The following is a 17,886-nucleotide window of genomic DNA, read 5'->3' as shown; positions in this document are numbered from 1 at the left end:
CCTCTCCCTCTCCTCCCTGTCCCCTCCTCCCCCTTCCCCTCCTCTCCCCCTCCTCCTCTCCCCCTCCTCCTCTTCTCCTCCCCCTCCCTCTCCCCCTGCAACCAAATGGAGCCGAGTGTTTATTGGCCAGATGCCCTTCCTGTCACTAATGCGGAGTGTTATTCAGTGGATATATTGTGCCCAGAGAGAGAAATATTTCTCTCCTACTTAGTGTTCCGCCTGCGTGTCCCAACCGCCCGTAATTTATTTATTTATTTATTTATTTTATTTATTATTAGAGTTGGAAGGGACCTGCAGGTCATCTAGTCCAACCCCCTTGCTCAAGCAGGAATCCTACACCACCCCAGCCAGATGGCAGTCCAATCTCTGACTTCTTTCCAGGTCCTAAGATGGTGGCCCTCCAGAATTACCATGGCAGCCCAGCTCCACCAGGGAAACCCGTGTTGACTTTCCAAATGGGCGAAGTGATCGAGCTTCTCCGAGGGGAACCGGATTCCCAGTGGTGGGAGGTGAGTGGGTCCTTCAGGAATGTGCAGCAGAGAAGAAACCTTCCTCGGCTCTGCATCTGTGGAATTCAGCTTTGGACCTGCCGGGTGTTTTAACAAGGGCTTGAAATTCTTCAGTGCTGTAGGAGGAGACGCCGGCTAGCATGGGCACCTCCGTCCTTCTGCTGGGTTTATTCAGCAGCTCCAGCGTTTGGGGCAGGGGGGACCCAGCAATGTGGGATCCTGCTCTGCCATTTGCCCAGGGTGAGCTCGGGGAGCCTGGCATCCTGCTTTCGGGTCCCGTTGAGCCTCCGGTCTTCCTGGGGGGCTGCTGTGTCTGAGCTGAGCCCCTTCCCCATAGCAGCCTCTGGGTGGCCAGCAAGGCCACTTCCAGGCTCCAGGCTGAATCTTACTACCGTGTTTCCCCGAAAATAAGACACTGTCTTATATTAATTTTTGCTCCAAAAGTTGTGCTACGTCTTATTTTTGGGGGGTGCCTTATATTTCTCAAATAAGACAAATTTACAGGCAGGAAAGCTGACACCCCCAAAGAAAGTGTACTGTACGGTACACTGATTATGGTACGGTACCTGTCAGTATGGCACCCACACACACAAACGACGGCACTTATATGGTACAACAGTATACTCCCGCTATTGCAGCTTCCGGCCACCAGAGGAGCTACAGTCTACGCACTGTAGTGGAGACTGTAATGGCGGTGAGACAGCAGCAGACTGTGTCTGCTGTACTGGACGGTACAAAGTGATGGAAGGGGCCAGCAGGGGACACCACATTATTACGGTACCGCTATGAACAGCTTTGAATAGCACCGTATGTTTTTCCACCTTACCGTATGTAAACTTGACTACACCTTATTTTTGGGGGGTGCCTTATATTAGCAAATTCTGCAAAACCTCTGACATGCCTTACTTTCGGGGTACGTCTTATTTTTGGGGAAACAGGGTAGGTTGCAAAGGAAAGCAAGATTGTGGGCAATAACAAAAATGTAAACGATTCGAAAGTATGTACAGATATTAGAGAGTTTTATTTTGTTAACCCCTATAGGTAATAATTATATAAAAACAAAAAATTCTTCTTTTCATTTGAATTATTAGATTGATTTTATAAGTTATTAGTGAATTCTTTTTCTGTGTTAGAAACACTTCGAAAATAAGTGGGGTAATTGTAACCCCAAATTGATGTTAAATGTATGTATGTCTCGTTTGTCCTCTTTAATGAAAAATTTAATAAAGATATATTTTAAAAAAAGAAAAAAGATTGTGGGCACTTGGCCCTCAGCACACTTGCTGGGTCAGCCTGTTGCATTACAGACAACCCCTTGTTGTGTCTTGTTGACATGTGTGATGGGTGTTGCCTGAATCCTTGAGAGAGTGCAGCTTCACTCCCTCCAAGAGGACAAAGGGGACCCCTGGCTTCTGCCGCTTCCTTCACGCCCCTGCCTGGGTTTCTGACCCACAAAGCAGGAGGGGCCTTTCACAAGCTCCTTAAAACCCACCTCTGTCGTCAGGCATGGGGGAATTGAAATTTCTCTTCCCCCTAGGCTTATAGAATTTATACATGGTATGCTTGTATGTATGAGTGGTTTTTTAAATTGGGGTTTTTTAGATTGTTTTTAATATTAGATTTGTTTACATTGTCTTTTTATATTGTTGTTAGCCGCCCCGAGTCTTCGGAGAAGGGCGGCATACAAATAAAATAAAATAAAATAAAATAAAACAAAATCAAACCAAACCAAACCAAACCAAACCAAACCAAACCAAACCAAACCAAACCAAATCAAATCAAATCAAATCAAAAATCAATCAACCAACAAACAAACAAACAAACAAACAAACTCTTCTCTTTCTTCCAGGGGAGGCTCGTGGTGTCCAAGAAGTCGGGCTATTTCCCCAGCTCGTTGGTCAAGCCTTGCCCAGTGGACGCGCGGGTAAGAGTGCTGGAGGCAGGGAGCTGCAGGGGCAGGCCAGGCCAGGCCATGGTGGGGGTTGAGTTTGAGGATGGATTCCTTCCTCCTGGCCCTGGGGGGGGGGCGGCTTTTGTCCCACTTGCATAGATGCCCTTGGGAAGAGTGGCCTGCAACTAGAATCCCCACCCCACCCCAAATCACCCCATTGATCTCTGCTGCAGCCTTCCAACAGCCGCCCTCCTTCACGAGAGATGGACTACTCCACGTACCCCTGGTGAGTTGGGTGGGTGGGGTTGCCGGGGCCCCTCCCCCTAATCTGCAGATTGGGGGAGGGGGGATTCAAAGCGAGGGGGATGTGAGGAATAAAATGGGGTGGGGGCCCCTCAAAGTGTATCTTTTTATCCTAGTCCATTCCCTAGAAGAGCTCCCAAAATTTGGAGAGTCATATTGGTGGAAGCCTTTTTTTTGATTTCCTAAAACTTTGTAGTTGCCCTTGTGAAAAGGAAGAAAAAGCATACGAAGCCCACCCACCCCGTGTCCTGTAGTTCCCCCAGCGTCTCCAGCTCTGTGGACTGGCATGGGGTGGGGTGTGGGGGGAGATGGCTTTGCACAATGCCTCCAAGCGTGAATGCTCAGCTCCACAGGAGAGACTCTCATTGTCCCCCAAGATCCAATATTTGAGGGGCTTCCACAGAGTGGAGGAAGGGGGTCAAGCTATTTTCTAAAGCATCCGAAGGCCAGACAATGAACAATGGATGGAGGCTGGCCAAGGAGAGATTCAACCTGGAAATTAAGAGTAGAGTAGAGTAGAGTAGAGTAGAATAGAATAGAATAGAATAGAATAGAATAGAATTTTATTGCCCAAGTGTGATTGGACACACAAGGAATTTGTCTTTGGTGCAGATGCTCTCAGCATACATAAAAGAAAAAGATACATTTGTCAAGAATCATGTGGTACAACACTTAATGATTGTCATAGGGGTCAAATAAGCCAGTGTTTTCCAACCTTGGCAAATTGAAGATATCTGGACTTCAACTCCCAGAATTCCCCAGCCAGCAAATGCTGGCTGGGGAATTCTGGGAGTTGAAGTCCAGATATCTTCAAGCTGCCAAGGTTGGGAAACACTGAAATAAGCAATGAAGAAACAATGTTAATAAAAATCTTAGGATACAAGCAACAAGTGACAGTCATACAGTTCTAAGTGGGAGGAAAAGGATGATAGGAATTATGAGAAAAAACTAGTAGAAATACCGTAGAAGTGCAGATTTAGTAAAATTCTGACAGTGTTGAGGGAATTATTTGTTTATTAGAGTGATGGCGTTCATGAAAAAACTGTTCTTGTGTCTAGTTGTCTTGGTGTGCAGGGCTCTGTAGTGACGTTTTGAGGGTGGGAGTTGAAACAGTTTGTGTCCAGGGTGCGAGGGGTCAGTAAATATTTTCCCCACCCTCTTTTTGACGCGTGCAGGTCCTCAATGGAAGGGAGGTTGGCAGCCATTGTTTTTTCTGTAGTTCTGATTATCCTCTGAAGTCTGTGTCGGTCTTGTTGGGTTGCAGAACCCAACCAGACAGTTATAGAGGTGCAGATGACAGACGAAGGAGGAATTTCCTGACAGTGAGAACAATCAATCCATGGAACAATCCATGGAATGATTGGAAGTTGTGGGAGCTTCATCCCTGGAGGCTTTCAAGAAGAGACTGGGCTGCTATCAGTCAGGAATGATGTAGGGCAATGATGGCAAACCTTTTTTCCCTCGGGTGCCGAAAGAGCGTGTGTGTGTGCTATCGCACATGCGCGAGTGCCCCCCCGCCAATTCAATGCCTACGCAGGGCGAAAACAGCTTTCCAGGCCCCCTGGAGGCCCTTTGGAGGCTGGAAATGGCCTGTTCCCCAACTTCTGATGGCCCCAGTAGGCTTGTGTTTCGCCTTCCCCAGGTTCCTAAGGCTTCCCTGGAGCTGTGGGAGGGTAAAAACACCCTGTCCCATCCCTCTGGAGGCTCTCTGGAAGCCAAAATGCCCTCCCAGAGCCTCTGTGCAAGCCAAAAATCAGCTGGCCAGAACACACATTCACGCTAGGCAACAGCTCACGTGCCAGCAGATATGGTCCAGTGGGACCTGTGCCATAGGTTCGCCATGTAAGGTCTCCTGCCAAGACCAGCCAGACGGACTGCAGGATTTACCTGCAGAGAATTGGGAAGGGGGAGGGGCTCTTCCGGTCCAACTCTGGGGTTTTGTGAGCACATCAGGGCTGAAATGAGAGGCTTTCTGACACCCAGGGTTGACCCGTGAGCTGGGGCTTTTGCCCAGTGGATGTTTCTGTACCTGCTTAGGGAAGACATTGGGGCTGCTAAGGCCTCCTTTCCCCAAAGCCCTGCCAGGCCACAAGACCCTGCAGCTGGGAGGGAGGGAGGGCCGACCAGGCCCAGATGCCCGGCTGCCCAGCTTCTTCTTCTCTTGGCCTCAGGGGCCTCCTTACAGCTTGGGAACCTGAGCGGGAGGCCCTGGGGGATCTGAGGGGGATCTCCCCTAATGCAGAGGGTGGATCTTAGGTTTGCAGGCAACCTGGAGAGGCAGCAGACGGACAACCTCCTGAAGCAGCATGCCAGTGGGACCTTCCTGATCCGGGAGAGGCCGGCCGAAGCAGAGCGTTTCGCCATCAGCATCAAGTCAGTGGCTGGCGAAGGGCAGCTTCCCGCACCCTGGAGGGGCAGGCGGGATCTCTTCCAAAACAGGAGATGGGCTCCCGCAGCCGTGCTGGGCCCCAGCTAGCTTCTAGACCTCCCTGTTCTGAAGGGTGACCTCTGGCTCAAGGGGCAGCTCTGGGATAAGCACCACCTGGAGCCCCTTTCAAGCTGGACTTGCAAAGCTCTTTGTAGTTCCTGAAGGAAAGTCCTTGTTTTTAGAGTGGGCCAAAGAGAACTTTCCTGCTTCCAATAATTGGTCCAAAATTAGTCTGCATCACAGTCCTTATTCATTCGTTCATTCATTCATTCATTCATTCATTCATTCATTCATTCATTCATTCATTTGGTTTTTTGTTTGTTTGTTTGTTTGTTTGTTTGTTTGTTTGTTTGTTCGTTCATTCGTTCGTTCGTTCGTTCGTTCGTTCATTCATTCCTTCCTTCATTCAATTTTTATGCCGCCCTTCTCCTTAGACTCAGGGCGGCTTACAACATGTTAGCAATAGCACTTTTTAACAGAGCCAGCCTATTGCCCCCCACAATCCGGGTCCTTCCTCTCAAGCCCCCAGGGGCGAGGAGGGGCTCTACTCGGCCCCCCACCTGGTGGAGCGAGGCTTCAACTGGGCCTCCAGCATTTCAGCATCTAAGGCGCCGCCCCCCCTCCGGCACCAGATGGGATTTTGGGCTATTCAAGTCTGGCTGGGTTGAGCACAGCTCTGCGGCCTCTTCCGTAGGGCAAATCTGGAGGGCTTTTGGGATGGGGAATATTCTCTCTCCCCCCCCCCCAATGATTGTCTGAATCCCCTGCCTTGTCCCTTGCAGGTTTAATGACGAGGTCAAGCATATCAAAGTGGTTGAGAAAGAGAACTGGATCCACATCACAGAAGCAAAGAAGTTTGAAAGCCTCTTGGTACGCGAGTGTTTTGGGGGTGGGGAAAGAAGGCCCCATCTTGGACGTGGTCTTCCTGGTGGCCTCCCGTGGGCTCATCGGCTGTGACCTGTCTTCTCCAGGAACTGGTGGAGTACTACCAAGCCCATTCGCTGAAGGAGAGCTTCAAACAGTTGGACACAACGCTGAAGTATCCGTACAAATCCCGGGAACGCTCGGCCTCAAGGAGCTTAACTCGATCCCCAGGTAAGGACCGTCTCCATCAGACAGAGAGCTTGCAAAAGGAGCCCCTTCCCCTTTGCTCCAGTGGCTGGCACCCCAGGCTGACCCTTGAAGGCCCAGGCCCCACCAGTGGGTTCTTTTCTGGCTCCTGAAGGTCTGGCCGGACGGCAGAGAAGTCCAGCGGTGGAAAGACTCCTGCTATGCGGAAGGAGAAACACCCCCCCCCCCCCCTTCAAGACCCAGCACCCCAGGGCTTTTTAAATTTATTTTTTATTTATTTATTTATTTTGTCCAATACACAAATGAGGGTTTTAGTGGGTATATATCTATATACACATAGTAAAATACATGATGAAGGTTATAGAGGAGATATTCATAGTAAAATATATCTAAAAAATAATAGAAAAGAAGATATAGTAATAGATCATATCAATGAAAGAATAGAAGAAGAGATATAGGAATAGAAGAAAGGTATAGGAGATATAGGAGAGCAATAGGACAGGGGACGGAAGGCACTCTAGTGCACTTGTACTCGCCCCTTACTGACCTCTTAGGAATCTGGATAGGTCAACCGTGGATAATCTAAGGGTAAAGTGTTGGGGGTTTGGGGATGACACTATGGAGTCCGGTAATGAGTTCCACACTTCGACAACTCGGTTACTGAAGTCATATTTTTTACAGTCAAGTTTGGAGCGGTTAATATTAAGTTTAAATCTGTTGTGTGCTCTTGTGTTGTTGTGGTTGAAGCTGAAGTAGTCGCCGACAGGCAGGACGTTGCAGCATATGATCTTGTGGGCAATGTTTAAGGCTTCTTAGTTCTAAACTTTCTAGGCCCAGGATTGAAAGTCTAGTCTCATAGGGTTTTCTATGGAGGTCACCCTTGTGGCTCAGCCCAGCAGGGCGGTGGGCCCAGGCTAACCAGGGGCTGCTTCTGTCAGTGGGTTGGAGGGAGATGTTTGCAGCCAAACTCCCCCACAGCAGGGAGAGCCCAGGAAAGAGACAGCCCCCCTCCCAAATTGCCTTTCCTTCTTTGGAAGCTCACTTGTGTTCCTCCCAGGGGAGCATGTCAAGCTCTTCATAATCACAGAAACACCCAAGTAATTCTAAAACTGTCCTGAAGCTGAAAGGAAACAATTTAAAAGCCTGAATCTGAGCTTATGAAAAGGAGGCTGGAGTCGCTTTGGAAGGGGATGGGTTTTTGCCAGTACATAAGCGCACTAGAGTGCCTTCCGTCCCCTGTCCTATAGTCTCTCCTATATCTCTTATTTCTTTTTTTTCTTTTCTTTTGAAAAAAATTATTTACAAATATAATACAAGGTACACAGAATACATAAAACATTACATCGAATAAGAAAAATAAGAAACAAGAAAAACAAAAAAAGAAACCTATATATTAAAATAAAGGCGTGTACAGGATCAGTATCTATATTCTTCCGAAACTATGTAAATTTTCTTTAGATTCAGTAACAGTTTTCATTGAAAAAGAAAAAAAGCTCATTTAGTATATCATAACATTATCTATTAAAAAGTGCTATTGATAACATGTTATAAGCCGCCCTGAGTCTAAGGAGAAGGGCGGCATAAAAATCAAATAAATGAATGAATGAATGAATGAACGAACGAACGAACGAACGAACGAATGAATGAATAAATAAATAAATAAATCTTACTTGCTCTTTTTGTTTTCATCAGGGATATATATATATATATATATATATATATATATATATATATATATATATATATATAACATGTTCATATCGTAGTTCTCTACTATATCCTCTATAACGTTCATTGTGTATTATTGTGTATTGGAATAAATAAGTAAGTAAGTAAGTAAGTAAGTAAGTAAGTAAGTAAGTAAATAAATAAATAATTCTCGGAAGTCAAAGCCCCCCTCTCCATAGAAAGCAGGAATTCCTGCTCTCTCAGGAAAGCACCAAGTTCACCAACTAACCACAAAGCCCCCCCTCCTCCCGCAGCTAATGGGCTGGTCTGAACGTGCACAAGCAAATGGCCCCAAGGCCAGAAAGCCCCCCACCCACCCTGAGCTTTTTATGGCTGGGGCTGAGATTGCTGCTCTTCCTGGGGGATTCTGGCTTCATCCCCAAAACCCATTTCGATCAGGTGGAAAGTCTGTGGCTGAGGCTGGTTCTGCATCCCGGCTCTCTGGATAGGGGTGGGGTGGGTGGGTGTTGGTCCTTTCGGATTCTGTCCACCTGCTCTAAGCCGCAGCCCAGTTGGCCCTTGCTGGGCAGAGCCACTGCCATTTGGTGCTTTAAGGCAGTGTTTCCCAACCTTGGCGACTTGGAGATATTTGGACTTCAACTCCCAGAAACCCCCAGCCAGCGAATGCTGGCTGGGGAATTCTGGGAATTGAAGTCCAAATATCTTCAAGTTGCCAAGGTTGGGAAACACTGCTTTAAGGACAAGGGCAAAATGCAGGAGGCTTCGCTTGGTCCCATCAGCCCACATGGGGGGGGGGGCTTCTCCTGGGGAGGCAGGCGAGGTCGAGAGGCTGGTCAGCAGCTCTGTTTTCCTGTCAGGCCGAAGCGCGAAGAGCCGGGTGGGTTGGGTGGGCTTTTCCCCTGCCTTGCTGATTTCTCCCCCATTTCACAAATGTCCCCCTTTAATATTGTCTCCCCCCCCTTCCCTCCCTTTTCTCCTGCTGCCTCCATTTCCCCCTAACTTCTTTTCTGCAGCTGCCTGCGCTTCCTACAATTTTTCCTTTCTCAGTCCTCAGGGCCACCACTTCACTTCTCAGAATCCCTCCACTCCTTTTTGGTCAGGTAGATATAGCGCTCTCTGTCTCTCTCAATACAATCAATGTAGTAGATGTATAATCTCTCTATCTCTATCTATCTATCTATCTATCTATCTATCTATCTATCTCTCTCTCTCTCTCTCTCTCTCTCTCTCTCTCTCTCTCTCTCTCTCTCTATCTATCTATCTATCTATCTCTCTCTCTATCTTTCTTTCTATCTATCTTTCAATCTATCTTCCTATCTAATCTTTCTATACAGGGGGTGGACAAAACAATGGAAACATTTGACTTTTTGGCATCATAAGGTTTGAACATGTTCAAATCAATCAAAACCTGACATATTTTAATGTTTTTTTTTAAAAAAAAAATTATGTTATTTGATTTTTTTTAAACTACCTTTTTTTAAAACAGAAATTTAAGGAAATTGGTTATAACCTTCTAGAAATGGCAGACCTCCCAGACTTTCAAAGAGGCCAAATTGTTGGTGCTCGAATGGCAGGCGCTAGTGTAACAGAAAGTGCCCGAGTGTTTGGCGTTTCAAGAGGTCATGTCTCAAAAGTAAAGACCGCTTTAATCGTCCTCAGCCAAGCACAGGTCTGGTTGAAAGTCGAAGTTGTCTGAGAGAGACCGTCGGACTCTAAAGCGAATTGTTAGAGCGGATCGCAATACTGCAGCTCCTAAAATCACTGCAGAGCTCAATAGACACGTACAGAATCCAGTTTCCACAAAAACTGTTCAAAGGGAGCTTCACAAATCTGTATTCCACGGAAGAGCTGCAAGGTGTTTCCATTTATTTGTCCACCCCCATCCATTTGCGGAAGGACAGTGACACCCGCTGGTCATCTAAGGAAGGACGGGCTGGCAGATCAGCCACCCTCTCCCAGTCCAGCCTTGGCAGGGCCGCTTAACAGCAGCTGAGAAAGGCATTTGTGGCTAGAAAGAAAGGGGAAAAGCCAGCCAGAAGGTGCTGACGGTGCTCTCGCCTGTCTTGGCAGATGGACAGGCCATGCCGGGGGAAGCCCCTTCATTCTTCTTCTTTTGTATCTCCCTCCCCCCAGTCTTCACCCCTCGGGCCATCGGGACTGCAGTGGCCAGGTACAACTTTGCTGCCCGGGACATGCGGGAACTCTCCTTGCAGGAAGGGGACGTGGTGAAGATCTACAGCCGGATCGGTGGGGACCAAGGCTGGTGGAAGGGAGAGGCCAACGGCCGAGTAAGTAGCCTCTTTTGCCACTTTCCGAATTGGGGAGGGGGCACTCAGCCAGGGAGCAGCGAAGGATCCAGTTGAGCTCAAGTCCAGGGCCGGGCCCTCTTCTCCCAATTCGGTTCAAAGCCTTTATTGTCATTATATATCACGTATACAGTGTTCCCTCGATTTTCGCGGGGGATGCGTTCCGAGACCGCCCGCGAAAGTTGAATTTCCGCGAAGTAGAAATGCGGAAGTAAAAACACAATTTTTGGCTATGAACAGTATCACAAGCCTTCCCTTAACACTTTAAACCCCTAAATTACCATTTCCCATTCCCTTAACAACCATTTACGCACCATTATTACTGGTACTCACCATTGAATAAGACACTTAGTGATCCTGATATTTACAAACATAATTATTTATTAACAATAATTATTTTTTTTGTTATTTATTTGTAAAAATTGTTAGTTTGGCGATGACGTATGATGTCATTGGGCAGGAAAAACCGTGGTATAGAAAAAAAACCGCGAAGTATTTTTTAATTAATATTTTTTGAAAAAACTGTGGTATAGGCCATTCGCGAAGTTCGAACCCGGGAAAATCGAGGGAACACTGTACAACGAAATCGGTTTAGCCTCCATTTCGCTGGATTTAGCGGTCCATACAAGAATGCAAGACAACATGAATAATATAAAGAATAATCCCTATACAAGTAGTTAGGAAAAATACCTAATCGTACATTTCCACATGTCTGTCATTTGTGATTAGAGTGCAGCAGTGCAGGCTACTTCAGCTGACTGCTAGCTGTAGTTCAGGAGTTCAGATCTCACCAGGCTCAAGGTGGACTCAGCCTTCTGTCCTTCCGAGGTGGGTCAAATGAGGACCCAGATTGTTGGGGGCAAGAGGCTGACTCTGTAAACTGCTTAGAGAGAGCTGTAAAAGCACCATGAAGCGATATTTTATCTATCTATCTATCTATCTATCTATCTATCTATCTATCTATCTATCTATCTATCTATCTATCTTATTCTATTTCTATCTATCTATCTATCTATCTATCTATCTATCTATCTATCTATCTATCTATCTATCTATCTATCTATCTATCTATCTATTAATTAGATTTGTATGCCGCCTCTCTCTGTAGACTCGGGGTGGCTAACAACAATAATAAAACAGCATATGACAAATCTAATATTTAAAATAACTAAGAAACCCTTATTAAAAACCAAACATACAGACAAATATACCATGCATAACTTGTATAGGCCTGGGGGGGGGGGAAGGAATATCTCAATTCCCCCATGCCTGACGACAGAGGTGGGTTTTAAGCAGCTTACGAAAGGCAAGGAGGGTGGGGGCAATTCTGATCTCTGGGGGGAGCTGGTTCCCCAGGGTCGGAGCCGCCACAGAGAAGGCTCTTCCCCTGGTTCCTGCCAAACGACATTGTTTAGTCGACGGAACCTGGAGAGGGCCAAATCTATGGGACCTAACTGGACGCTGGGATTCGTGCGGCAGAAGAATATATATAAGTATATTTATATATAAGATATATAAGTCTAAATGCTATTGCTATATTCTGTGCAACATGTATATACGCTCTCTACATGGGGCTACCTTTGAAAAGTGTTCGGAAACTTCAGATCGTGCAGAACGCAGCCGCGAGAGCCGTCGTGGGGCTTCCAAGATTCGCCCACGTTTCTTCAACACTCCGTGGCTTGCATTGGCTGTCGATCAGTTTCCGGTCACAATTCAAAGTGTTGGTCATGACCTTTAAAGCCCTACATGGCATTGGACCAGATTACCTCTGGAACCGCCTGCTACCGCACAAATCCCAGCAACCGATAAGTTCCCACAGAGTTGGCCTTCTCCGGGTCCCGTCAACTAAACAATGTCGTTTGAGGGGCCCCAGGGGAAGAGCCTTCTCTGTGGCGGCCCCGGCCCGCTGGAACCAACTCCCCCTGGAGATTAGAACTGCCCCCACCCTCCCTGCCTTTCGTAAACTACTCAAGACTCACTTATGCCACCAGGCATGGGGGAATTAAGATATTCCTTCCCCCTAGGCCATTACAAGTTATGCATGATATGTTTGTGTGTATGTTTGGTTTTATAATAAGGGTTTTTAGTTGTTTTATTAATTGGATTGTTACATGCTGTTTTTATCATTGTTGTTAGCCGCCCCGAGTCTACGGAGAGGGACGGCATACAAATCCAATAAATAACATAAATATTACTCCGGTGTATGATCTTATATCAGTGTATACACACAGTACACACTACACTTCTCTCAAGACTATTTAGTCATAAAATCCCCCCCCCCCGGCCTGGCCTGGTCCCCCCTCGGGCTGCCCCTCCCTCCGTCCTTATGCTCCCTCCTCGTCTCTTGCAGATTGGCTGGTTCCCTTCGACCTATGTGGAGGAGGAGGGGGTGCAGTGATACCCAGACTGGCAAGAGCTACTGTCCCCAAGGGCAGCCCCATCCGTCTCTGGGCCTCTGAGGGAAGCAGAACTGTTCTTCTAGCACCGGGAAGACCCTCCCTGCCCGACTCCCTCCCCAGCCCATGGGTGCGAGCGCATGAGGGGCACGTGCCGTGGTGGGGCTCGGGGAACATGTGCGCATGGGCAAGGCACAGCTGCTTCTCCCGCCAGCTTCCCGGCACAGAAGAACCAAACGCTATTTGCAGAAAACCACAAAGCCTTTGGCGAAGGCAGGCAGGATGGACTCAATGGCCTGACCCTTCATAGCTGCACTACAAAACCTTCCAAGGTGTGGGACATGGGCTTGGTGGTGTCTGATGCTTGGGAGGGTTACTAGAAGCGATGCTTCTCTAGGGTTTGGGAGGCGTAGGACGGAGGCGGTTGTCTTAGGGGGGCTTCTGGGGCTGTGGGACAATGGATCCAGAGGAAAGAGCCCCCCATGTGAGCACCCCCAGAACTGCTGGGGATCTTCCTGAGCCTGTCTGGAATCCAGGACTGCAGTGCAAACATCTGGCTGGAGAGAAGGAAGTGCAAGAGAGACGTGGGCTGCACCCCACGGGCGCCTCTGTTGTGTGGGTCTTTCCTCCATCAGTCCTGGGAACCTGGCTGCCAGAATGGACCCCACGGCCTCCACAACCAGCTCAGCCGGCCCTCGGTTGGCCTTCTCAGGCCGGCGGTTCCTGGTGGCACTGCTGCCCTCTGAGTTCCCCAAAGAGCCTTTGCATTGTTGCTCCTTCGGCTGGCAAAACGGTTTCCATCCATCCAGGGGCCCTCAGAGCTGGAGGCACTTCTTCTGGGAGAGAAGGCTGCCAAAGAGGATTAGCATCAAACGGAACAGGTGCTGTCCACATGACTGCTACAGATATGCGCAGATCCCCCCCCCAGGGATCTCTCCAGCGTTCGACTGCCCCCCCCCCTCCAAACTCTGCCACGAAGGGGGGATCTGCCCGCCTTTCAGACTCTGGGGAGATCTGCCAGCCCTGTGCAGCCACAAGAGAGTTGAGCATTCCCTTCCCAACATGCTTCAGGGAGCCTCTTGAGCACTGCCTTCCTCAACTGTCTTGCAAAAGGCTTTGGTGCCGAGGGGCTGCTTTGTGGGGGGCAGAGCTTGGCCTTTGCAGGGGACGGAGGCCCAGGTCTACCGGGAGACTGCTGACCCCATAGCGCTCTGAGATTGGCACAGCAGCCCCTCCACCTGCCCATTCCTAGCAGATCTGCGGGTCTGGACCCCGCAGCGGGTTTGCCTCCTGAAATCAGCCTCAACTTTAAAATCCTCTTGGCCGTTTGCCCATTGCAGACAGCCTGGCAGAAAGAAACACACACACACAAACAAACACACACACAAGAAAGCTGGATGGGGTCCCTGTAGAAATCTCTGCGTCATCAGGCAAATCACCCCGAGTGAAGGAGCTCAGCTGCCTAATGCCCTTCTCTCCCCTTGGACTGAGGCAGCTGAAGGGAAGGTAGATAGGTAGGAGAAAGGAATGAGCAGTCTGTCTGGTCTGTGAAAACCCCAGTGACCACTAGAGGGCAGGAGAGGGGCTTCTTGTCTTCTCCCTTGGCTGCTCTCTAACTTTTGTCTGGAGTTCTGCAGCCTGGGGCTGAGAGATGCTTTGCAGAACCAGAGCAGGGGAACCCGCTGATCATATGTATCTCCCAGGCTGCTCGGCAGTCACTCCTGAAGCCAAGAGGACTAGGAAGACCCACCACAGCACACCCAGGGACCATTCATCCATTCATGCGCGTCACTAATTAGATGACGAGTCATTTGGCTATTTAACATTTATTTTTAGAAAAGGCAAGAGTGTTTTTTCAGGTCACGATACATACCGCAACCCAAAGCAAGCCACCCCTGCCCACCAGGCCCTCTAAGGCAGTATTTCCCAGCCTTGGCCACTTAAAGATATTTGGACTTCAACTCCCAGAATTCCCCAGCCAGCGAATGGGGAATTCTGGGAGTTGAAGTCCAGGTATCTTCAAGTGGCCACGGTTGGGAAACACTGCTCTAAGGCGATTGCTGGCTACTGGATGGAAATATCAACATGGCATACAGGCAAAACAAAACAGAATGTACAAACGTTACAGATTCAAGTCCCGCGCATGTATAAATTGTAGCACTTGAGTGAGCCAGTTATGGCCAAAAGGCATAGGTCCATATTGTCTCTGTTGCTCAGATTCAAGGCTCGAAATCCAGCGCCTAGCAGAGACCTCGGTTTGTAATAATAATTGGTAGCTGGTGGACCAGAGTGTCGCCCACATGCCTGCATTTTAGGTGAACGAGGCGAGGGAGGAGCTGGCCTCGTGCAGTAGCCAGGGCAGGACCGGGTGGCCAAGGGGGAAGCCCAGTCCTCGCTGGGTGAGCCCTGGGAGACAAGGCCAGCTATGTGGGGTGGTTGCGGAGCAAAGCCGGTGCAGAAGTTCAGCCCTTGTGAAAGTCCATCGAAGTTTGGAAAACAAGGCAAGGCGAACAAACGAGGGAACACAAGGCAAGCCTACCACGAGGTGGTCCTTTTGAAGAAAAATCCAACTATTGACTGGGAAAAAAAAGGCTGTTTTTTTGTTGGCTAAAGTAACATTTCTCTCTCCCCCCCCCCCCACAGGAGGTGCTTAGCTTATAATTAATTACTCTTCCCTGACCACTCTCCTACTTGTGAATAAGAAAAAAGGATTTTTTATTAAAGGGCAAAATATTGTACATATATTTTGATTTTGCAAAAAATGTTTTTAAAAAAGAAATATAATAATAGAAAAATGATACAGAGAACTTTCTCTGAGTGTGTTGGTCTCTTTTTTTACTTTCTTTTTTTTCACTGTCCTAAGTTGAGGCCAGTAAAGAATGGATAATATATGTAGATATACAATATCCTTAATTCCCAATACTTAGAGAAACCTCTTAATTTCTCTGGCAAACACTTTTCCTTTGTTTATTTATTATTTATTTATTTAGTAGATTTGTATGCCGCCTCTCTCCGAAGACTCAGGGCGGCTCACAACAACAACAATACAATATACAGAGTACAAATCCAATATAAATTAAAAACAAAATTTAAAACCCATAAATATTAAAAACAATCATTACTGCACAATCATACCATTCTCATGTATTACAGTCAGGAAAAAAAAGGTGGTAGTGGGGGGAAGAGATAATTATTCCCCCCATGCCTGGCGACATAGATAGGTCTTCCAACATCTTGCAGAAGGCGGGAAGAGTAGGGGCAATTCGAATCTCCGGGGGGAGTTGGTTCCAGAGGGCCGGGGCTGCCACAGAGAAGGCATTGTTTAGTCGATGGGACCCGGAGAAGGCCAACTCTGTGGGACCTGATTGGCCGCTGGGATTGTTGAGAATTTCCCCTCCTTTTACTGGTTTCCTGGCCCATCTGACAGCAGACCTCTTACCTATTGTTGACTTTGTGCTCTTAGCTTGTCTTGACTCCTAGAGACCACAGAGATAGATTTACTCCAGGGTGATGTGTCCCCAACCTTCTTTCAAGTGTCCCACGGGTGCCCTGCTGCCAGTGAAGTCAGCCTTGAAATGAACCAGCTGCAAAGATAAAATATTAGAAACATAGAAACATAGAAGTCTGACGGCAGAAAAAGACCTCATGGTCCATCTGGTCTGCCCTTATACTATTTTCTGTATTTTATCTTAGGATGGATATATGTTTATCCCAGGCATGTTTAAATTCAGTTACTGTGGATTTACCAATCACGTCTGCTGGAAGTTTGTTCCAAGGATCTACTACTCTTTCAGTAAAATAATATTTTCTCATGTTGCTTTTGATCTTTCCCCCAACTAACTTCAGATTGTGTCCCCTTGTTCTTGTGTTCACTTTCCTATTAAAAACACTTCCCTCCTGGACCTTATTTAACCCTTTGACATATTTAAATGTTTTGATCATGTCCCCCCTTTTCCTTCTGTCCTCCAGACTATACAGATTGAGTTCATTAAGTCTTTCCTGATACGTTTTATGCTTAAGACCTTCCACCATTCTTGTAGCCCGTCTTTGGACCCGTTCAATTTTGTCAATATCTTTTTGTAGGTGAGGTCTCCAGAACTGAACACAGTATTCCAAATGTGGTCTCACCAGCATTCTATATAGCGGGATCATAATCTCCCTCTTCCTGCTTGTTATACCTCTAGCTATGCAGCCAAGATGCTCAGTCTTCCAGGTCACGCTGAGTGGAAGAAGCTTCTTGGATGAGAAGTGAAACATCTTCAAAGGAAAACCAGAAAGTCCAGTTGCCTCTTGAAAAAGCACCTTTCGATACTTGTATGTTTCTCTGGACAAGCCCAGCTTTCATTTTCATGTACCCAAGTGAGCAGAAGCACACACCCTCACACACACACACACACACACACACACACACTTTCATTTGGAAGACCAGACACTTTTTGCAAGTCTTCTTCACTAACGTAGTTTAAAAAAACATATCACATAATTTTAAATTTTTAAAAAAACTACATATAAAAATGTCAAGTTTTGATTGATTTGAACATGTTCAAACATTATGATGCCAAAAAGTCAAATGTTTCCATTTTTTTTGTCCACCTCTGTATATACAGTAGCTGGCTCTAGCTCTCTTCCTCCCTCCCATGTCACACAAACACACACAAACACACATGCAGAGCCTTATCCTGGCTCCTGTTGAATCTCCCAAAGAGAGCAGCTTAAAATAATTCCACAGTGACCACAAGCCACTGCTTTGTCCCCACATCCTGTCTGAGAGGCCTGAAATGAGCAACCCTTTTGCCCAACTCAAAGGTCCTCCATACCATAACAGAATCCAGCCTAAAAGTTTTCATAACTTCTTCACCGAAGAACACTAACAAGAACCGAATAGTTTGAAACAGATTTCTTTGTCAGTAAATATAGATTTAATGTCAAAAATAATGTTTAAAAGTTGTTAGTATGAGCAGAGTAATCCCTATTTACCAAGGTTGTGCACACACAGAAACGTTTATATTGAGATTAGTTGTGAATAACTACTCAGCCACACAGAGATATACTAACTTGAATTAAAGTTTACATACTTTGAGAAATAACATATTCCTATAAACAGTCTAAAGTCATTTATCTATTTATTTATTAAATTTGTATGCCGCCCCTCTCCATATCGTCAAGTACATAGTCTTTCTAACAGTTGTTTTTGTCATAATCAGCAAACAAAAATATCAAGCCTAAATACATTTTATCTGATATACATAACTACAATACAGAGATTGCAGAGCATAGCCAGATAAAGAGAAAC

The 17,886-nt window shown here is 46.9% G+C and overlaps 1 protein-coding gene across 1 annotated transcript in view; it reads left to right on the top strand.

Annotated features, from left to right (window-relative positions):
- Window positions 1-15,400, top strand: part of VAV2 (vav guanine nucleotide exchange factor 2) — a 109,879-nt gene extending 94,479 nt beyond the window's left edge. The window contains 8 exon segments of the mRNA XM_070758951.1: window positions 352-509; window positions 2,359-2,433; window positions 2,634-2,686; window positions 4,960-5,076; window positions 5,914-6,001; window positions 6,103-6,226; window positions 10,025-10,179; window positions 12,548-15,400. Of these exon segments, the coding sequence (XP_070615052.1) occupies window positions 352-509; window positions 2,359-2,433; window positions 2,634-2,686; window positions 4,960-5,076; window positions 5,914-6,001; window positions 6,103-6,226; window positions 10,025-10,179; window positions 12,548-12,595 (818 nt within the window). The 3' untranslated portion in view covers window positions 12,596-15,400.
- The last annotated feature ends 2,486 nt before the right edge of the window (window positions 15,401-17,886 follow it).

Source organism: Erythrolamprus reginae, chromosome 8 (genome assembly GCF_031021105.1).
Source record: "Erythrolamprus reginae isolate rEryReg1 chromosome 8, rEryReg1.hap1, whole genome shotgun sequence".
Classification (NCBI taxonomy): Eukaryota; Metazoa; Chordata; class Lepidosauria; order Squamata; family Dipsadidae; genus Erythrolamprus; species Erythrolamprus reginae.
The sequence above is the reverse complement of the archived record's forward strand: the minus strand, read 5'-3'. Positions and strand labels throughout refer to the sequence as shown.